This window comes from Arvicanthis niloticus, chromosome 10 (genome assembly GCF_011762505.2).
Source record: "Arvicanthis niloticus isolate mArvNil1 chromosome 10, mArvNil1.pat.X, whole genome shotgun sequence".
Taxonomy (NCBI): domain Eukaryota; kingdom Metazoa; phylum Chordata; class Mammalia; order Rodentia; family Muridae; genus Arvicanthis; species Arvicanthis niloticus.
Window position 1 is genome coordinate 47,816,326 of NC_047667.1, and position 18,086 is coordinate 47,834,411.

At 42.1% G+C, this 18,086-nt stretch overlaps 2 protein-coding genes, 1 long non-coding RNA gene and 9 other non-coding genes across 25 annotated transcripts in view; 10 read left to right on the top strand and 2 right to left on the bottom strand.

The window, feature by feature from the left end:
• Zbtb37 (zinc finger and BTB domain containing 37) overlaps positions 1-7,972 on the bottom strand; it is a 31,573-nt gene extending 23,601 nt beyond the window's left edge. The window contains exons 1-3 of one of the 2 annotated variants that reach the window (XM_034513016.2): positions 7,840-7,972; positions 5,503-6,459; positions 3,266-3,365 (exon numbers count right to left, since the gene is read on the bottom strand). In XM_034513016.2, coding sequence (XP_034368907.1) covers positions 3,266-3,365; positions 5,503-6,431 — 1,029 coding nt within the window. In that variant the 5' untranslated portion in view covers positions 6,432-6,459; positions 7,840-7,972. Of the gene's footprint in view, positions 1-3,265; positions 3,366-5,502; positions 6,463-7,839 lie in introns of both variants that reach the window. The other variant, XM_034513017.2, reaches the window with a different exon arrangement.
• Positions 1-12,076, top strand: part of LOC117716118 (uncharacterized) — a 34,147-nt gene extending 22,071 nt beyond the window's left edge. For 5 of the 11 annotated variants that reach the window (XR_013112897.1, XR_013112896.1, XR_013112902.1 and 2 more), the window contains 13 exons: positions 2,102-2,189; positions 3,304-3,530; positions 7,966-8,942; positions 9,510-9,562; positions 9,733-9,761; positions 9,958-9,994; positions 10,189-10,240; positions 10,491-10,523; positions 10,848-10,871; positions 11,057-11,113; positions 11,562-11,583; positions 11,766-11,815; positions 11,990-12,076. This is a non-coding gene — a long non-coding RNA (uncharacterized LOC117716118). The other 6 variants (XR_013112899.1, XR_013112900.1, XR_013112903.1 and 3 more) reach the window with 5 other exon arrangements.
• LOC117716717 (small nucleolar RNA SNORD74) lies at positions 9,145-9,224 on the top strand. The gene has a single exon (XR_004607811.1). It is a non-coding gene; the product is annotated as a small nucleolar RNA SNORD74 (small nucleolar RNA).
• On the top strand, positions 9,602-9,663 carry LOC117716676 (small nucleolar RNA SNORD75). Its single transcript, XR_004607783.1, has one exon. It is a non-coding gene; the product is annotated as a small nucleolar RNA SNORD75 (small nucleolar RNA).
• On the top strand, positions 9,805-9,887 carry LOC117716710 (small nucleolar RNA SNORD24). Its single transcript, XR_004607804.1, has one exon. It is a non-coding gene; the product is annotated as a small nucleolar RNA SNORD24 (small nucleolar RNA).
• On the top strand, positions 10,359-10,419 carry LOC117716718 (small nucleolar RNA SNORD44). The gene has a single exon (XR_004607812.1). It is a non-coding gene; the product is annotated as a small nucleolar RNA SNORD44 (small nucleolar RNA).
• Positions 10,640-10,707, top strand: LOC117716675 (small nucleolar RNA SNORD78). Its single transcript, XR_004607782.1, has one exon. It is a non-coding gene; the product is annotated as a small nucleolar RNA SNORD78 (small nucleolar RNA).
• Positions 10,915-10,994, top strand: LOC117716712 (small nucleolar RNA SNORD79). Its single transcript, XR_004607806.1, has one exon. It is a non-coding gene; the product is annotated as a small nucleolar RNA SNORD79 (small nucleolar RNA).
• LOC117716719 (small nucleolar RNA snR60/Z15/Z230/Z193/J17) lies at positions 11,161-11,241 on the top strand. The gene has a single exon (XR_004607813.1). It is a non-coding gene; the product is annotated as a small nucleolar RNA snR60/Z15/Z230/Z193/J17 (small nucleolar RNA).
• On the top strand, positions 11,625-11,703 carry LOC117716716 (small nucleolar RNA SNORD47). The gene has a single exon (XR_004607810.1). It is a non-coding gene; the product is annotated as a small nucleolar RNA SNORD47 (small nucleolar RNA).
• LOC117716711 (small nucleolar RNA SNORD81) lies at positions 11,850-11,926 on the top strand. Its single transcript, XR_004607805.1, has one exon. It is a non-coding gene; the product is annotated as a small nucleolar RNA SNORD81 (small nucleolar RNA).
• A 4,092-nt stretch (positions 12,077-16,168) lies between the features above and the next one.
• Positions 16,169-18,086, bottom strand: part of Dars2 (aspartyl-tRNA synthetase 2, mitochondrial) — a 31,011-nt gene continuing 29,093 nt past the window's right edge. For all 3 annotated transcript variants that reach the window (XM_034513164.2, XM_034513163.2, XM_076941464.1), the window contains one exon: positions 16,169-17,397. In XM_034513164.2, coding sequence (XP_034369055.1) covers positions 17,183-17,397 — 215 coding nt within the window. In that variant the 3' untranslated portion in view covers positions 16,169-17,182. The remainder of the gene's footprint in view (positions 17,398-18,086) is intronic.

Here is an 18,086-nt window from a genome sequence, read left to right on the forward strand (position 1 = left end):
AGTAAGGCTGGCAGATCTTTAACCTGAAGAATTTAAGAACAGCCTGGATAACACACTCTCCCATCTCCCATAGGGGAGGATGGAGCTAGAGGCATGGCTCAGTAGTTAAAAGCATCTGTTTCTCTTCTAGAGAATCTGAGCTCTATTCACAGTACCCATAACCTCCTGGAATTCCTGGAGCTGTCTTAGGGTTATTATTGTTGTGATAAGTTACTATGGCCAAGGTACTGTATACAATAAAGCACTGAACTGGGGGCTTGCTTACAACTCAGAGGGCTACTCCAGGATCATCATGGTGGGGATTGTAGAGGCAGGCAGGCAGACATGGTGCTGGAGTAGTTAGTAGCTGAGAATTTACATCTGATCTGATCCTTAGGCAGGAAGCAGAGAGCCAGATAGCCTGGTTTGGCTTTTGAAGTTTCAGTAACACACTTCTTCCAACAAGGCCATACCTCCTAATCTTTTCCACAACCAGGGACCATGCATTCAAACAGACCTATGGGGGCCATTCTCATTCAAACCACTGCAGGCACTTGTACTCATGTGCACAAAATCACACAGATACACAGATAATTAAAACTGAATCCTTCCCTTCCTCCCTTCTGCCCTTCCACCCTTCTTCCCTTCCTTGATTCTTCCCTTTTCTGTGGAAAAGGAAGAAAAGGGAAGGAAGATGGAAACTGCATTTAAAATCTGCATAATTAGAAGGAAAAAAATGCACAGCTGGGGAGACAGCTTAGTCAGTAAAGTGTTTGCCATGCCATGCATATATTAGGACTGTGTTTAATCCCTAGAGCCTCTGTGACAGAATCGGCACTGAGTTTTTAATTCCAGCACTGTGAAGGCAGAGACAAACAGGGATCCCAGCCAGCCTAGCTGAGTCTTTGAGTGTGAGGCCAGTTAGAGATCCCTTCTCAAGAAAAACTAAGGTAAAAAGTGCAACATCTGAGGTTTACTTTTCCTTCTCCTCCTCTTCCCTCCTTTTTCTTTTCTTTTTTTCCAAGACAGGGTCTCCCTGTGTAGCCATGGCTGTCCTGGAACTCACTCTGTAGACCAGGCTCCCAAGTGCTGGGATTAAAGGCGTGTGTCACCACTGTCAGGCATGAGGTTTACTTCCTGCTGCCACATACATGTACCTACCCTCTACAAAAAAATTACCTTCACACACAAATAGAGAAATCTGTTAAAGTGTACTTGCATTATGTGAACACCAAGTCTAGTAAATGCCTGTAAGTACTTACAGTCTTTTTGTGTGTTTGTGTGGTTAATCTATAAGGCTGTTAAGATCTGCCCTAATTACTGCATCTATTTGCATAAGTAGTTACCTTTGTGTGTTATACCAGATTTGGGAGATGGGGAGAAAAAGCATTCTAATTACTTTCCCTCTTAGCTCTTAACATTTTCTCTACCACTCAATAAAAATCAAATCAAACAGACAAAACAACAAAACAGCAAGGTGTACTAGAACACCTCTGTAATCCCAGCCCTAGGGAGGTAAAGTCAGAAGGAACATGTTTGAAGTCAATCTGGGCTATGGAGACCCTGCCTCAAACAACAAAAACCCTAAAATAAAAATTTAGTTTGTAACAATGCCTTACTGCTTTAGTATATCACTACACATAACAAATGTCCAGTGGTTTGGATAACAAGGTATTATATAATAGAGGTTTAAAAAATTGCTTTTTTTTTTTTTTAAAGACAGAATCTTACCATGTAGCTAGCCTTCACTGGCTGAGAATTTGCTAAATAGACCAGGCTGGCTTTGAAATGATAGAGACCCGCCGGGCAGTGGTGGCGCACGGTGGCGCACGCCTTTAATCCCAGCACTTGGGAGGCAGAGGCAGGTGGATTTCTGAGTTCAAGGCCAGCCTGGTCTACAGAGTGAGTTCCAGGACAGCCAGGGCTATACAGAGAAACCCTGTCTCGAAAAACCAAAAAAAAAAAAAAAAGAAATGATAGAGACCCATCCACCTGCCTCTGTTTCCCATTGCAGGCATTAAAGTCACACATTATTATGCCTGGCAAGCTATACAATCTTAACTACTTGTATTTCCTTTTTAAGGACTAAAGTGTCTAATTATTGTTTTCTATATGGTTTCAGCTTTGAAAATCAATACTCAATGATTAAGATCTATAAAGGACAAAAAAAAGTCAACCAACCACTTATACTAGCTAAGGAGAGCTGGGAGGTATGTCCTTGTGAATTTTTGTTTTTAAAGATGGGTTTTCCTCTATAGCCATGGCTGGCCTTGAGTTCACTAAGTAGCTCTGGCTGGTTTCAATTTTGCAGTAATCCTGCCTCTATTTCCCAAGTGCTGGGATTACAGATCTGCATCACTACATCCAGCCTTTAGAACTTTGTAGTATGATGTAATATGACTTAGGAAGCAAATCAGGAAAAAAATACAGAGCTGCAGAGATGGCTCAGGTTAAGAGCACTGGCTGCTCCTCCAGAGAACCAGGATTTAATTTCCAGGTCTTATATGGCAGCTTATGACTGTTAATTCCAGTTCCAGGGAATCTGATACCCTCATACAGACATACACACAGGCAAAACACCAATGCAGATTTAAAAAAAAAAGCAATAAAATCTCTCTCTCTATATATATATATCTCCCTCAAACATACAGATACACACAAAGAAAATATGTGTAAGCAATTTGCTTGTTTTTTGTATTTGTTTAGATATTATACAATCTAACTACACACACAACACATACACACTCCCTACCTACCCCAAATGAAATGAAATTATTTTTAATCCAGGTTCTAAATGACCCAAAGGTATAATGTTCAGGAGTTAATTTTACTTTCAGATTTACAGGTATAGCTCTATAATCAGGAAAAAGTTCCACATTAAAAAAACAAAAAGCCTTAATTTTATGTGGAGGAATGCTTTGCCTACATGTACATATATGGAACATGTGTGTGCCTAGTGTCTGCAGAGGTCAGGAAAGGACACTGGATCCCCTAGAACTGGAGTTATAGATGGTTGTGCACTGGGAACCAAACCAGGGTTTTTAGAAAGAGCAGTAAGTGCTCTAACTGCAGAGTCACTGTTCCACCCTCACACTGTTAAGTTTTTTCTTTCTACATCTCAAACTCTAAACCTCACATGCTTCCAATCAAGATTAAGAAAAACTTAATATATATCAAATTCACTATTTAATAGGGCCACTGCTGTTTCTCCTCCATCTTTCTTATTCATTTATTCAGTGATAAGGTCTTCAACCAACACAGCAACCCTAAGTTCAGAACTACATACCTGGGAGCTAAGTTGCTTAGGCTCATCCATTCTCCCAGGAGACTCACTTCTGGCTCTGTGTCTTTCTGTCATGGAAACAACACTGCCGGAGGGACTAAATCTGTTGGAAGAGGAGCATAAAGGGGACCAATAGACAAGTAGTGTCAAAGAACTTGAATGCTGTTTCTACTCTACCTTATCGCTGAGGAATGGAACTAAATCAAACAAAATATTTCCTAAGTGACAAAGCAAGTGGAGCAAATGGAAGATGAAGCTTTCTACTCTAGTAAGTACTGAAAAGGCTGCAGTTCTGGTTCGCTTTTATGGGCTATGGTCTTGCTAGGAAGCCTTGGGTGGCCTGGCACTCACTATACAGGCTAGGCTCCAAGGCTACATGTTCCTCAAATTATAGCAATCCTTCTGGTTCAACCTCCCAAGTGCTAAGATTCCAAGCATGTTCCATGATGCCTGGAAATTCTGGCTCTTTTGTGTGACTGCTGGGGCTGTTTCTTCTCTTATGGTAATTTGTTTATAGTTCCTATAGATTAAAGCTTTTCTTGTATTTAAGATACACATTCTAATATAGTTCTAATGCAGGAGGACAACAGCGATCAACACAGGGGATAAATTAATCTGTGCTAAAGAATAATTTAGTCTGTCAAGGTCACATGATGGGAAATATCCAAATGAAGACCACCTAAGTGGCTAAAAAATCCTAAATGTCTACATTATCAGCTGTAAACTAAAGAACAAGTTAGTTGGTTTTAATTACTCCCAAGATCAACTTCACTTATTTATTTATAAGAGACATGTGTGTAGAGATCACATGATAATCTACTAGCGTTCATTCTCTCCCTCTACCATGAGCATGCCAGTAGGTCAACCCAGTCAGTCAGGCTTGACTTTAAGTGCCTTTACCCATTTCAATCTATTTTAAACATTGAAAAGAACAAGCCAGCCTATAGTCTTAGTGCTTGGTAGCTTGAGGCAGGAAGAATGCTTGAGTTTGAGGTTAGCCTAGGCTACAGAGTAAGCTATAGGCCATCTTGAATTACCTGTCTCAAAAACAAAAACGAAAAACCAACACGAGTTGGGCAGTGATAGCACACCCATTTAGCCCTAACACTCAGGAGGCAGAGGCAATTAGATCTCTGTGAGCTGAGTTCCAGGCCAGCTTGTTCCAGGACAGGCCGGGCCACACAAAGAAACCTTGTCTTCAACAACAAAAAAACAACCCCCTCAAAAACAAAACAACAAAAAAGTACAAATATGGTGACTTAAGCCAGTAATCCCAGCACTCAGGAGGCCAAGGCAGGAGGACTGCCCTGAGTTCCAGAACAGCCTGAGCTACAGAAATCTTCTCTCAAATAAATAAATAAATAAATAAGAAATAATACAAAATATTACCAATCTAAACTAGTAACATTTTTCTTTCAATTGACTAGATGAAAGCCAGTGCTATTTCCATCAAAAGGAACTCTTCTACCAGACTCAGTATATCAGGAAGAAATAGTGAAGACCACAGGCCATTGCAGTACTGGTGAGGACACTCTCAGGCCTAGGATCATAGCAGCTTCAAAGGAAACATCACTAGGTGACACCTGAAAAACATTCAAAAAGCTTTTCTCTAGAATTACTGCACTGTAATTACTCTAATTTGAAAAAGAACAATTATTGATGGTACCAAACTTTCTCTACTTTGGTAGGTAAAGGCAAAGAGAATACACAGTGCAATAAGGAAAGTCAAACTCCATAAGATTACCTACCTGTGTAGAAACAGCAATGTTACCAGACCCCTGACAATCAGCTCCCTGCCTAGAACGCAGAGAGCCCTGGCAATTACTGATCCTAGAGTGGCTGCCGATGCTATTCTGATTCACTGAAGTGGCTAATTTTACCATAGTTCTCATAACATCGTCAATATTTCAGATCCAGCAGCCTCCTGCATTGAAAATAATGCAAGTCTACTGACATACTTCCAATCTTCCAAAGTAAATTGAATAAGATTATCAGATAAGAAAGATGCCCTCTGTAACACACAGGGCTCATTTAATGATGTCTATACAATAGCTTTAAGAGGGGAAACAAAGATGTGGGATGGGGGAGTTGGAGGAAGGGTAACCAGGAAGTGGGATATCATGGGATGTGGGGGGTAGAGGGGGGTTGATGGAGGGGTTAACCACAAAGTGGGATATCATTTGAAATGTAAACAAATGAGATGATTAATAATAATTAAAAAAAGAAAAAGAAAAACTTACCTGTCAACTTCACTGCTGGTTGGCCGAGCTACCTTGGCTCCTGAAGACCCTAAAGTGTAACTTTCCTGTCCTATAGAACCATGGCCTGTGGTGTCAATCACCATGGCTGTGACTTCCTCTGCACTACTTCCATCTTCTCCAGAAGGTTGATTCTCTGGCCCAAGCCACTCTTCCAGATTTTCAGTTTTGATGTGCACTGCTCCAAGAACCCTAACTTCGTCACCACTCCGGGCCCCCTGGTCTGCTATTCCTGTTTCCACATACCACTGTCCTGCTCTGTTTATTCGAAGAATGGGTTCCCTGCCCTCTACATCAGAACTCTGTTCAATTATCTGAGGACTGGTGGACTCCTCAGGGGGACTGAGCTCTCTAATATCCAGCACGGCACTGACCTGTCCTCTCCAGTTTCCCTTTGAGGCGTTATGCCGTGGACTAAGTGAGCGGTTTAGATTTGGTGTAACCCTGTGAGACTCTGGAGGTCTCTCTTGATGCTTTGTCCTTGTTTGACTTAATTCTGCTTCAACCTCAGCCACATTAATTTTGAAGTGAATGCCCTCTAAGATCTGTGTACATTTGTCTATAATATGCTGCATCTGCAGGAAACTAGCAGCTGTTAGGTAGCTGATGATATCTGCTAGTTGCAGGCATATCCGCCCTGTGTAACAGAAAGAAAGAAGTTGTTCAAAAACAGTAGGGTTCTTGATGACAGAAATGGACACAGAACTCATTTCATTCAAGGACATGTGATCCCGGAAATAAGGGGAGCTGGCAGCCAGTACTACTTTGTGAGCCCGAAAAGCTTGTCCTTGTACATTGACCACAATATCACAGAGACGGCCTTGCATTCGTAGCTGGTTGAGATGGCTCAGGACAGAGTTGCTGAAGTCAGGGATCTCCAATTGTATGTTCCCACTTTTCTCCATGGTCATGCCTGAAAGTACAGGCAGACATTCAACCCTGCTGAAAGAGCAAACCATAGTCTCAGTACTGGTTTGACTCCCTTTGTGCTTTCTAGTTCAAACATCCCTAAAACTTTAAAATCTTTCCATGAGTGCCAGGTACACATACGTAATTTTAGCGCTTGGGACACCGAGGCAGGAGGATCATGAGTATGGGCTACATAAGTGAAATCTTGTCTCAGGAAGAAAAAAAAAATTCTTCATATACAAAGAGATATCTTCCTTATGTTTGGATGTAGAAACAGAATTGCCAGCAGGTGGTTTGTTAGTGACAAGGTCTTATTCTAAGGCTGGCCTCAAACTCCTGATCCTGCCTCCCCAAGTACTAGAATTATTGCAAGCTGCTAAGCCTGGCACAAGGTGTTTTAGATTCCACAGTAAAATGTAATTAACGCACAAAAAAGTGATTGCTACACTGGGAAAAATTCAAGCTATGTCCATACTTTATTAATAAGCTATATAGCATAAAGATAGGAATTCATTATTAGGGGGCATCAAATGCATACAGGTTGACTATAATTTACACGTGGCACAAGGTGTTTATAAAGTGACTAATATCCTACATGAATGGCCACTATTATCACCTTCCCGAGCCCCAGACAGTGCCTCTCTGTATAGCTCTGGATGCCCTATAACTTGCTCTGTAGACCAGACTAGCCTGAAACTCAGAGATCTACCTGCCTCTGCCTCCAGGAATGCTAGAATTAAGCCACCACCCCACGTATTTGTTTGTTTGAGACAGGGTCTACGTAGCCCAGGCTATTCTTGGAACTCACTATGTAGACCATCTGGTTTCTAACTCAAAGAGATTTGATTGCCTCTGCTAAGATTAAAGAAAGCTGGTGTTACAGGTGTTTGACCACCATGACAGACTAGGCCCATACTTTTAAGCTTAGCAGTCTGAGCTCCCACTTTTTGAATACAGGGACTGAGGTGAATTGTAGGTTAGGAAACATTCCAAAGCCCTGTCAGCATTCAATTCAAACATGCAGAGAACTTGGAGCCTAGTTTCCAGAGTTACCAAAAACTAAGTAAACCTTTTTCTCCCCAACAAACTCGAACTTGGGTATTCCAAAGTGGTGATGCTACTTTGATTGGGAAAAGTTGGTTCCCCACAGCTGACAAAAATAAAGCCTGAAATTTCACACTAAAAGACTGCAACTGCATCAAGTAGTCTTAATTGGTTGAGGGTAGCTGGAATACACAATGACTTACAGATTTAGGGTCACTGTGCATACAGTTGCTCTCTACATTTATGAGACTACACGGCAACACCAGAAGTTGTCCTGACAAGCTCACACTGTCACCTCGCATTTACAACACACTTATTGAGTAAACGCAAACACGGCTTTCAAGAAGCAACTTTTACCAATCTGACCTTTTTCCAAAGCGTTATTGTTTGTTTTGAAACTTTTAATCCATTAAGAGCCTCTGTCGATGCCATCACGAATTCAGATGTTTATTTTGGAGCCTACACCAGCGCCTTTTTGTTTGCTCTTTCCAGCAATTCCCCAGTGAGGAGGAAGCCCCTGGAGTAAAGTCTTTCTCTAGCGTCGGCACTGAAGGGGCGAGAGCTGTAAAAGGGAGAATCGGGAACGCTTGGGGTTGGCCAGTCAGGTAATGGGGGGGGGGGGGCTCCATGAGTGTCAGGAAGCATGGGAAAGGGGGACCTGGCTATGCAAGGAGGTGGCACAGAAGCCGGGAAGCTAGAGAGGAGGAGAACCCCGCGGCAAGGGAGTTGCGGGCGCACAGGTGAGGTGCGGGAGGGGGAAGGGGGCGGCGCCCCGGGACTCGGTAGAGGGCGGCGGCTGCCGGGGTAGGGGTGTGTCTGGGTGTGTCCCCGCCACGCGGGGCCCTGAGGGAGGGGCTCACGAAGGGGGCGGGCCCGCGAGCACTGCAGCCCCGAGCCAGAGGGGTGGAAGGTCGTCGAGTGCTTGGAGGGGAGGTGGAGCGGCGACTGAGCGCCCCAGGAGCTGGCTGCAACCCGGACGCGGCCAAGGAGCGTTTGGTACCGGCTAATGGGGCGGGGGTGCGGGGCCCGAGCCCAGTCAAGGAGCAGCACCTACCTCCGGGGGTGGAAATGGGCCGGAATGGGCCGGAACACCGTCCCGGAAGTGAAACCCCCCGCCCCCTCCTCCGGAGCGGGCGACGTGCCGGAAGGAAATCAGTCACCCTCACACCGCCCCTCCCCCAGCGCGTTCCTTGCAGGAGCCCCCTCCCCTCAGCCTTTACTCCTCAGGGAGGCAGTGGGCGGGCCTAACGTGCCCGCGGCGACTCCGCCTTCCAGGACCTCTGGGGCGTGGCCAGCGGGAAAATTTGAGGGCGTGGAGGAGGTGGGGCCTGAGGAGGAGTCTTAGGGCGTGCGAGGGGCGGGTCTTAATGGGCGCAGGGGGCCGCCTTGCGTCTTGACGTCACGAAGACTTTATATACTCGACTCAGCCGCCATATCGGCCTTTCGCAGCTGTTCGGCGACTTGAGCAGGTATGTGAATTGTTGAATAAGTTTTCGTTTCGGGCCTTCGAAGCTGAAGCACCGAAAACTGGTGGAATTCTGGGGCCAGCAGGTGTGCTTAGTTTAAGGCACAAGCTGAAAACTTTGGGAGATTGGCTCTGCGTGTGTTTGTGCCATAAGGTGGTAGTATTGGGTTTTAACATGAAAAACCTACAAAGACGACTCAGCATGCGTGTTTTTGCTATGATGAAGGCTATGTTGGTAGGGACAACTGACCTTGTTGATGAATACCAACAATTCTGATGGCAGAGCATGCGGAGTCACCTAAAGCGGCCTTTCTTACTTGCTAATTTGCGGTTCACCATAAACCATGGCGGAATGCAGAGCCCTACGGTGTGTATTTCGAGATCACCATGCCGTTGAAGGCATTCGCTAGAAGCGGCCACTAAGTAGTCCTTAATCGTAAGGTGTCGGGACTTAAGTGTAATTGCTGGGTATGTGCTTTCCCCATACACAAAGTGTCTATGTAAACTTTTTCTTTTGTTAAGATTGACCTGTTTTTGTGGGAGAAAATCTAAAACAACGAATTTTTCTTAGGAATGGCGCTGTGGACCTCTGTGATGGGGCATCTAGTGGACTGTCACAGGCAGGTAAGTCAATAGAGTATCTCAGAAACATAATGAATATAAAGCCCATGATGGTATGAGAGTAGTGGACAGAAGGGATTTCTGAAAAACACTGTTCTGAGGCTTTAACGCGGTACTGAGAAGGGTGAACTCAGAGAAGAACGGGACTGACTGTTCACATCTCTTATTTCCAGTTCTGTGGAAAAGACGGATGAAGACTAAAGTGAGTACTGAAATTATCCTAGTCACTTGGGTTGAAAGGGCAGTGCCACAATGATGACGACATATTTGCTACTCTTGACAGTTTGGATGACGATAGCTGTAGACCACCATAATAATAACTGAGGCACACAGGATGGTTTGGGGGGCTACTTACAGAGTTAGCAGTATTTACATAAAGGCTTTGTTTTCCACACTAGGATTCATGAAGAAGTTGGATAACCAAACAAGAGCAATGTAAGCAATTTTTTGTATGCATGTGACACCTTTAATACCGACAGGCAAATGAGCACCATCAACATTGAATGTAGATTCATGAAGGCTATTAGAGATCAGAATGGGTGGGAGATCTGAGGCATTGTAGCTTCTAGCTGACAAGGTGCCATAATTGTGATTCAGGCATGATTTGGACTCTTCAATGTCTCAATCAGGTGCTGAATCAGATGGATCAGGGCAGCTTTTAACTATTTGGAAAAGAAGATGGTAAGTGAAACTAAACCTTAGAAGCTAAACAGGCCAAACAAATGGCTTGGCATTGTTGCTTTTTTTTTTTTTTTTTGCAAAGGACTCTGTCCTGGTCAAACCTCCTTTCAGAACACAGCCTGCATGATGACAAGCAAATGCTGACTAATAATGAAGATCTTATTAGCTCTATCTGATGCTGGGCTTGCTTGCCATGTTTTGTGGGTCAGACTCAGTCTTTCGACTGCATTAAAAGTCTCATTTTTTTTAGGTGGAGATTGAGGCTGGATAGAGAGTTTTAAGAGTAAGTATTACACATGTGACTAAGGTCAGTACAAAGTGACATGCAGAGATTTTGAAATCCATTTAAAATGCATTCTTTATGGATGTTTAATGTATTTTTGACAACACTCAGGGTTTTTGTAATGATGCTGATCAAATGTCTGAGCTGAAAAGTGGCTTGTAGACAATTTTTTAACACTGAAGAACCCTGTGGCAGGCAACTAAAAATAGTATTATAGCATATTTGTAACAGGTGTTTTCCATCCAGTAGTCTGTCCAATATTTTCTGCATAACTTTTGAACATGCATGTGCTACCATTAGTATTAACTTGTGCCTTTTTTTCAGGTACAAATGAAAATTGGAACAAAGGTAAGCAAGCATTGTAAACTTGGTGATTACTATATAAATAAGGTACTGTTGGTGATGACCAATAAAATTAGATGGGAATCTCTCTGAATAAGATTGAAGATTGATTGTTAATCTGAAACAGTATTTAAGAACAGCAGTAATTATGCTCTATGTATCTTTTTCTAAATTGAGTGTAATTTCTGCAGGTATCACACATGGGTGCCTTTAACTGAATGCACTGTGCAAGCTTAACACAACGAATGGTAAGTATTAAATGTATTGAAGGTACTTTCAACAATTTTCAAACAAGCCGATACTGTGATGATAACATAGTTCAGCAGACTCAACTCTGATGAACAATCATGTCTTTCGCTCCTATCTGATGTATCTGGCTGTATATTTATTATCCTTTTAAAATAGTTGTCCATGAGTTGTGTAGTAGTAGGGAATACAAGATGGAGTCCTAGTGACTAAGGCCAAGGCATAAGGCTAAGGTTTCATGTGCTGTGCCGCTGGCCTAACCAAGTAGGACAATTTTTATTGTGTAAAATACACTTCCTAGGTTATGGTGATGGCAACCATATAGTCTCGGGCCTCTTGGCAAGAGAATTGAGGTGATCCAGGGAGACTAGTGAACAGAAATGAAGACCCAGAGAGTAGGGTAAAAATGCAATGAAGATAAATAACAATTTTCTTTTAATTTTAAAACAGATCCTCTATTCTGAATTTCAAGGTAAGTCACCTTGTTTTTTTATAGACTGTAATGTGGCTTGTAACCAGTGATGTGATGATTCTGCCAAATGATAACAAAGTGATATCACCTTTAAAACCGTTCCATTTTATTTCTGAGGTTACTATAGTAACATGCAGCATTCAGCTATTCTAAGCCAGATAAGTAAGATTTTGTTTTCTTAGGGCTCCTGTGACGAGTGGACATGCAGTGAGTGTACCTTTATGTTTCCGAGGTAAGAACTGAAAATGCTTAACCATGACCTACTCCAGAATACATGATGATCTCACCCCAACTTGAACTCTCTCACTGATTACCTGATGACAGTAAAAGATCTGATGTTCTGTGTTTTAAGTTACCATTTAAGTTAAAAATTGTAGAAATGTTCCTGACAACTATATCTTTGCAGGTCCCTGGATGAAGCCTCAAGTAGATGTCTCAGATACTCGCTGTGCTAAGAATTTTACCATTAAAGTATGCTATAACATCTGGAGAAGTGTGAAGTGTTTTGTTGTACTGATTGAACATGTGGGGAGTTCACATCAGACTTGGCTTAAATGATATGGGATATATAAGCACAAAAACCATGTTCCTCTTTGACATTTAAATTAACAGTTCTTTAGCTATCTGCTGGGTTTTACAGCCTGAATGTCTAATCAGTCTGAAGTAGCGGGCATACTAGCCCTTTATTTAAAAGGACTGGAGAAGGCATGCATGGGGTATAGGTGTGAGGTAAGACTTAAGACATGAACCTGAAAAGTAAAATGCAGTCATATTAAACTGGGAGCATTGTCCCCATGCCCAGCTAGGCAGTTAATGCCACCATACCTAATTTCCAAAGTATTTTAATTAGAAGGCACACTAAACAGCAGTCTTAAGGATGTTTGCTGATTCTATGGTCTATTGGGTTCAGTTCCTGAGAGTACTGAAACTACATTCCTAAAGCAGCAATGGGGCATCTGGGTGCCTGAGAAACTTATGCTGGGTGTGAAGGCCACTAAGGGAAGTGAGTTGAGGGATCCTGATATGGGCATTGGTTCCAGGCAAAATCTGTAGGTGATTAGAAGAACTGCCCCTTGGGATGGAGTTCAGAGGTGTAAGCTTCAGTCCCTGGAAATGAGGGCAGTCTGTTTCAAAAGCTCAAGATCTGTAGTTAGCCTTATTTCCTTGGTCTGAATTACCATGGAATGCTTACAAGCTGTAAGGATATATCTGATGCGGTCTTCCTGGGATAGGAAGACATACCCCATCACACAAGTCGTGAGGATCTGATGAACCATGGTAATTTCCCAGCCAGCCCATTTTTAAAAACTTGTGTCAGGATGACAAGTCTTCAAGTGAAATCTGGCTACTGTAAGATTTCCATGTAGAACATGTCAACTGGTAGAAGATTTAGAGATCAGCCCACCTCTGCCTCTAGGATCATTGTGTTTGCAGCCTGGTCTACTTAGTTCCTGTAACTCAGAAAAACCCTGTCTCAAGAAAAATGTTTGCCAAGGCAAGCTATAAGTTAATTGGTCCATAATTTTTAGAATAGCCATGGTTTAATTTCAAGAATACAATAATAGCTAAGGCAGGGTTTCACTGTATTGCCCTTGTGAAACATCTGTAGACCCTCAGGCTCAGATCTACCTAGGACAACTAAAAATGTACAACAGCCTAGTCTATTTCTTTTGATATTTACATTTCAGATGTTATCACTATTTCCCCTCACATGGAAACTCCCTGGACCTGTGCCCCATTCTGTGAGGATGTCCCCACTCCCAATTTTCTTCCCTCAATTCCCCAACACTGGGGCATCCATTCACAGGACCAAGGACCTCTCCCTCCTATGCCCATATGCATATGTGTGTAGGCCATCCTCCCCTGCATATACAACTCAGGCTATGGGTCCCTGTGTGCTCCCAGGCTGGTGGTTTAGACCCTGGGGAGCTCTGGTTGGTATTTTTGCTCTCCCCAAGGGGTTGCAGCTCCTTCAGTCTTCTCTCCTCCATTGGGAACCCCATGGTCAGTTCAACAGTTGGCTGCGAATATCCTCTATTTGTCAGGCTCTGGCAGACTTCTAAGGATACAGCTATATCAGGCTCCTGTCAGCATCTGCCTTCGGTGACTGCACATGGGATGGATACTCAGGTGGGGCAGTCTCCGGACAGCCCCTCCTTCAGTTTCTGTCCCATACTCTGTCTCTATATTTGCTCCCTTGAGTATTTTACTCCTAAGAGGGACCAAAGCACCCACACTTGGGTCTTCCTTCTTTATGGGTTTCATGTGGTCTGTGAGTTGAATCTTGGGTATTGCAAGCTTTTGGGCTAATACCCACTTACCAGTGAGTGCATACCATTCGTGTTCTTTTGTGATTGGGTTAACTCACTCAGGATGGTGTTTTTTAGATCCATCCATTTGTCTAAGAATTTCCTGAATTCATTGTTTTTAGTAGCAGAATAATACTCCATTGTGTAAATGTACAACATTTTCTGTATCCATTCCTGTTGAAGGACATCTGGGTTCTTCCCAGCTTCTGGCTATTATAAGGCTGCAATGAACATAGTGGAGCATGTGTCCTTGTTATGTGTTGGATCATCTTCTGGGCATGTTCTCAGGAGTGGTATAGCTGGGTCCTCAGGTAATGCTATGTCTAATTTTCTGAGGAACCGCCAGACTGATTTCCAGAGTGGTTGTAGCAGCTTGCAATCCCACCAACAATGGAGGAGTGCTCCTCTTTCTCCACATCCTTGCCAGCGTCTGCTATCATCTGAGTTTTTGATCTTAGCCATTCTGACTGGTGTGAGGTGGAATCTCAAGGTTGTTTTGATTTGCATTTCCCTGATGACTAAGGATATTGAACATTTCTTTAGGTGCTTCTCCGCCATTCGAGTTTCCTCAGTTGAGACTTGTTTAGTTCTGTACCACATTTTTTAATAGGGTTATTTGATTGTCTTGAGTTCTTTGTATATATTGGATATTAGCCCTCTATTGGATGTAGGATTGGTAAAGATCTTTTCCCAATCTGTTGGTTGCCATTTTGTCCTATTGACAGTGTCCTTTACAGAAGCTTTGCAATTTTATGAAGTCCCATTTGTCAGTTGTTGATCTTAGATCATAAGCCATTGGTGTTCTGTTCAAGAACTTTTTCCCTGTGCCCAAGTATTCGAGGCTCTTCCCCACCTTCTCTTCTATTAGTTTCAGTGTATCTGGTTTTATGTGAAGTCCTTTATCCACTTGGACTTGAGGTTTGTACAAGGAGATAAGAATGGATTGATTTGTATTCTACATGCTGACCTCCAGTTAAACCAGCACCATTTGTTGAAAATGCTGTCCTTTTTTCACTGGATGTTTTTAGCTCCTTTGTCAAAGATCAAGTGACCATAGGTGTGTGGGTTCATTTCTGGGTCTTCTATTCTATTCCATTGATCTTCCTGCCTGTCTCTGTACCAATACCATGCAGTTTTTTTTTGTTTTTTTTTTTTAATATATATATATATCACTATTGCTATGTAGTACAGCTTGAGGTCAGGGATAGTGATTCCCTGAGTTCTTTTATTGTTGAGAATAGTTCTCAATATCCTGGGATTTTTGTTATTCCAAATGAATCTAAGGATTGCCCTTTCTATCTCTATGAAGAATTGAGTTGAAATTTTGATGGGAATTGCATTGAATCTGTAGATTGCTTTCTGCAAAATGGCCATTTTTACTATCTTAATCTTGCCAACCCATGAGTATGGGAGATCTTTCCATCTTCTGAGATCTTCGATTTCTTTCTTCAGAGACTTGAAGATCTTGTCATACAGATCTTTCATTGGCTTGGTTAGATTCACACCAAGATATTTTATATTGTGACTATTGTGAAGGGTGTCATTTCCCTAATTTCTTTCTCAGCCTGTTTATTCTTTGAGTAAGGCTATTGATCTGAGTTGATTTTATATACAGCTACTTTGCTGAAGTTGTTTATCAGGTTTAGGAGTTCTCTGGTGGAGGTTTTGGGGTCACTTAAATATATTATCTGCAAATAGTGATATTTTGACTTCTTCCTTTCCTATTTGTATCCCCTTGACTCCCTTTTGTCTAATTGCTCTGGCTAGGACTTCCAGTACTATACTGAATAGGTAGGGAGAGTGGGCAGCTTTGTCTAGTCCCTGATTTTAGTGGGATTGCTTCAAGTTTCTCTCCATTTAGTTTGATGTTAGCTACTGGTTTGCTGTATATTGCTTTTACTATGTTTAGGTATGGGCCTTGAATTCCTGATCTTTCCAGGACTTTTACCATGAAGGGATGTTGAATTTTGTCATATGCTTTCTCAGCATCTAGTGAAATGAATATGTTTTTTTCTTTGAGTTTGTTTATATAGTGGATTATGTTGATGGATTTCTGTATATGGAACCATCCCTGCATTCCTGGGATAAAACCTACTTGATCATGATGGATGATTGTTTTGATGTGTTCTTGGGTATGGTTTGTGAGAGTTTTATTGAGTATTTTTACATCGATATTCATAAGGGAGATTGGTCTGAAGTGTAGGGGCCCTGAGGATACTCAGGGTAGTACTCTCCCCTTTCAGAGAAGGGAATAAATGAGAGGGGATACTAATAAACTCATTTGAATGTTTATTAGTTACTATAGACATATATTTGTCACTGGGGGTGGGTATTAAAGTTTCAAGAGCCCATGCCAGGGCTCTTGAAGAGCATGCATTTTAATCCCAGCACTTGGGAGGCAGAGGCAGGCAGATCTCTAAAAGTCTGAGGCTAGCTTGGGCTATAGGAAAGAGTTCTAGGACATTCAGGGCTACCCAGAGAAACCTTGACTTGAAAAACTATAAATAAACAAGCCCATGCCAAGGAAACCTTGTCTTGAAAAGCATAAGTAAGCAAGCAAATAAGCCTGTGCCAGGCCCAGTTTTTCCTCCTTGCCTGCAGGTCAAGGTATACACTTCTCAGTTACTTCTTTACCATGTGTTTACCACCAGCTGATAATATAAGCCATATCTGAAACTATAATCCAATAGAACAGTGACTAAGACAGCTGTATTTTCAGCCCTGCATTACAGTATTTCAAATCATATATCTCCCACAAATGTTACCTCATGATTTTGGCAACAAGATTCCTGGACAAGTGTCATTCACATTATATAAGCAGCTGGAGCAGCTAAGAGACATTTGTAACTTGCTCAAGGTGCAACACAATAGAATTCGGTTACTTGTAATTTTTTTCTTTTTGATTCTACTATGCTACTTCTTAGGACATTATATGGTTCTAGTGAGGCTAGATGAACTGAAGCCTTGCTGTATTAACTGGCTGGTCTACAGAGGCGATCATTTTCTTGTATTCTCATAACCTTGTCCTAAATGACTTACCTGGATATAGAAACATGCTTAGAAAACAGGAAGATCTAGATACTCCAATAAAGAGATTTTTTTGTTTGTTTGTTTCATTTTCAATTCTCTTAATTAAAAAACTTCCATAGAACTCCCAACCACAGAAAGTCCTAATGGTACATATGACCACATCACAATTGTATAGCTTCTGTTCCTTACTAGGTAATGATTGCTTCTACACAAACTTATTCTAAAGCCTGTGGCAGGTCTGGATCTTATTTTAGCTTTGGTTAAGAGCTCAAGTGTTTGGAAGGTGTGGCGGATGCCCTTTCCTCTTCTGAGTCTGTTGGCCATAAGATGTGGATATGGTAAGGCTTCAGCTCTTCTGGAGACACAGAGTCTGGAGCATTGCTCATAAGATCATGTCCTCGGTAGGATTTAGGGAAGGCTATGACATCTCTGATGCTGGGTGCTCCAGTGACAAGACATACCAGTCTGTCTAACCCTGTGATGTAAAATACAAAGTGAACATGATGAGAAATGTATAGCTACTTAGCTCTGAAAATATTTTTTTTTTCTTTTGCAGGGGTGGTGTGGGGGAGGGTTATCAAGATAGGGTTTCTCTTCGTAGTCCTGAAAACTCACTCTGTAGACCAGGTTGGCCTTGAACTCAGAGATCCGCTTGCCTCTGCCTCCTGAGTCCTGGGACTAAAGGCCTGTACCACCACCACCACCATCATCATTACTGATATGCTTTTTTTTTTTTTTTTTTGACTATGTAGCTCTGGCTGACTTACAACTTTGAGTTGAGAGATATGCCTGAAGGCTGGGGTTAAAGACAAGTACTACCACTACTGGCCTAGAGATTTTTTTTTTTTTTTTTTTTTTTTTTTTTTTTTTTTTTTTTTTTTTTTTGGCCTTCTTCATGCATTCTAGACAAGTGTTCTACCACTGAGCTACACCCTCAGGCCTGCAGAGCACTTACATTAATTTTTTTGTTCGTTTGTTTTTCTGTTTTGTTTTTGAGATAGGATTTCATGTAATCTACGTTGGTCTGGACCTCTTCCAGATATTTCTACTATTTTTATTGTGTGTGTCTGTGCAGTTTCCCACACAAGGTCCCCAGGACTGGAATTATAATTGTGAGTTGCCTGATACAGGTGTCTGAATTTAAATTCAGGTCATATCTGATGC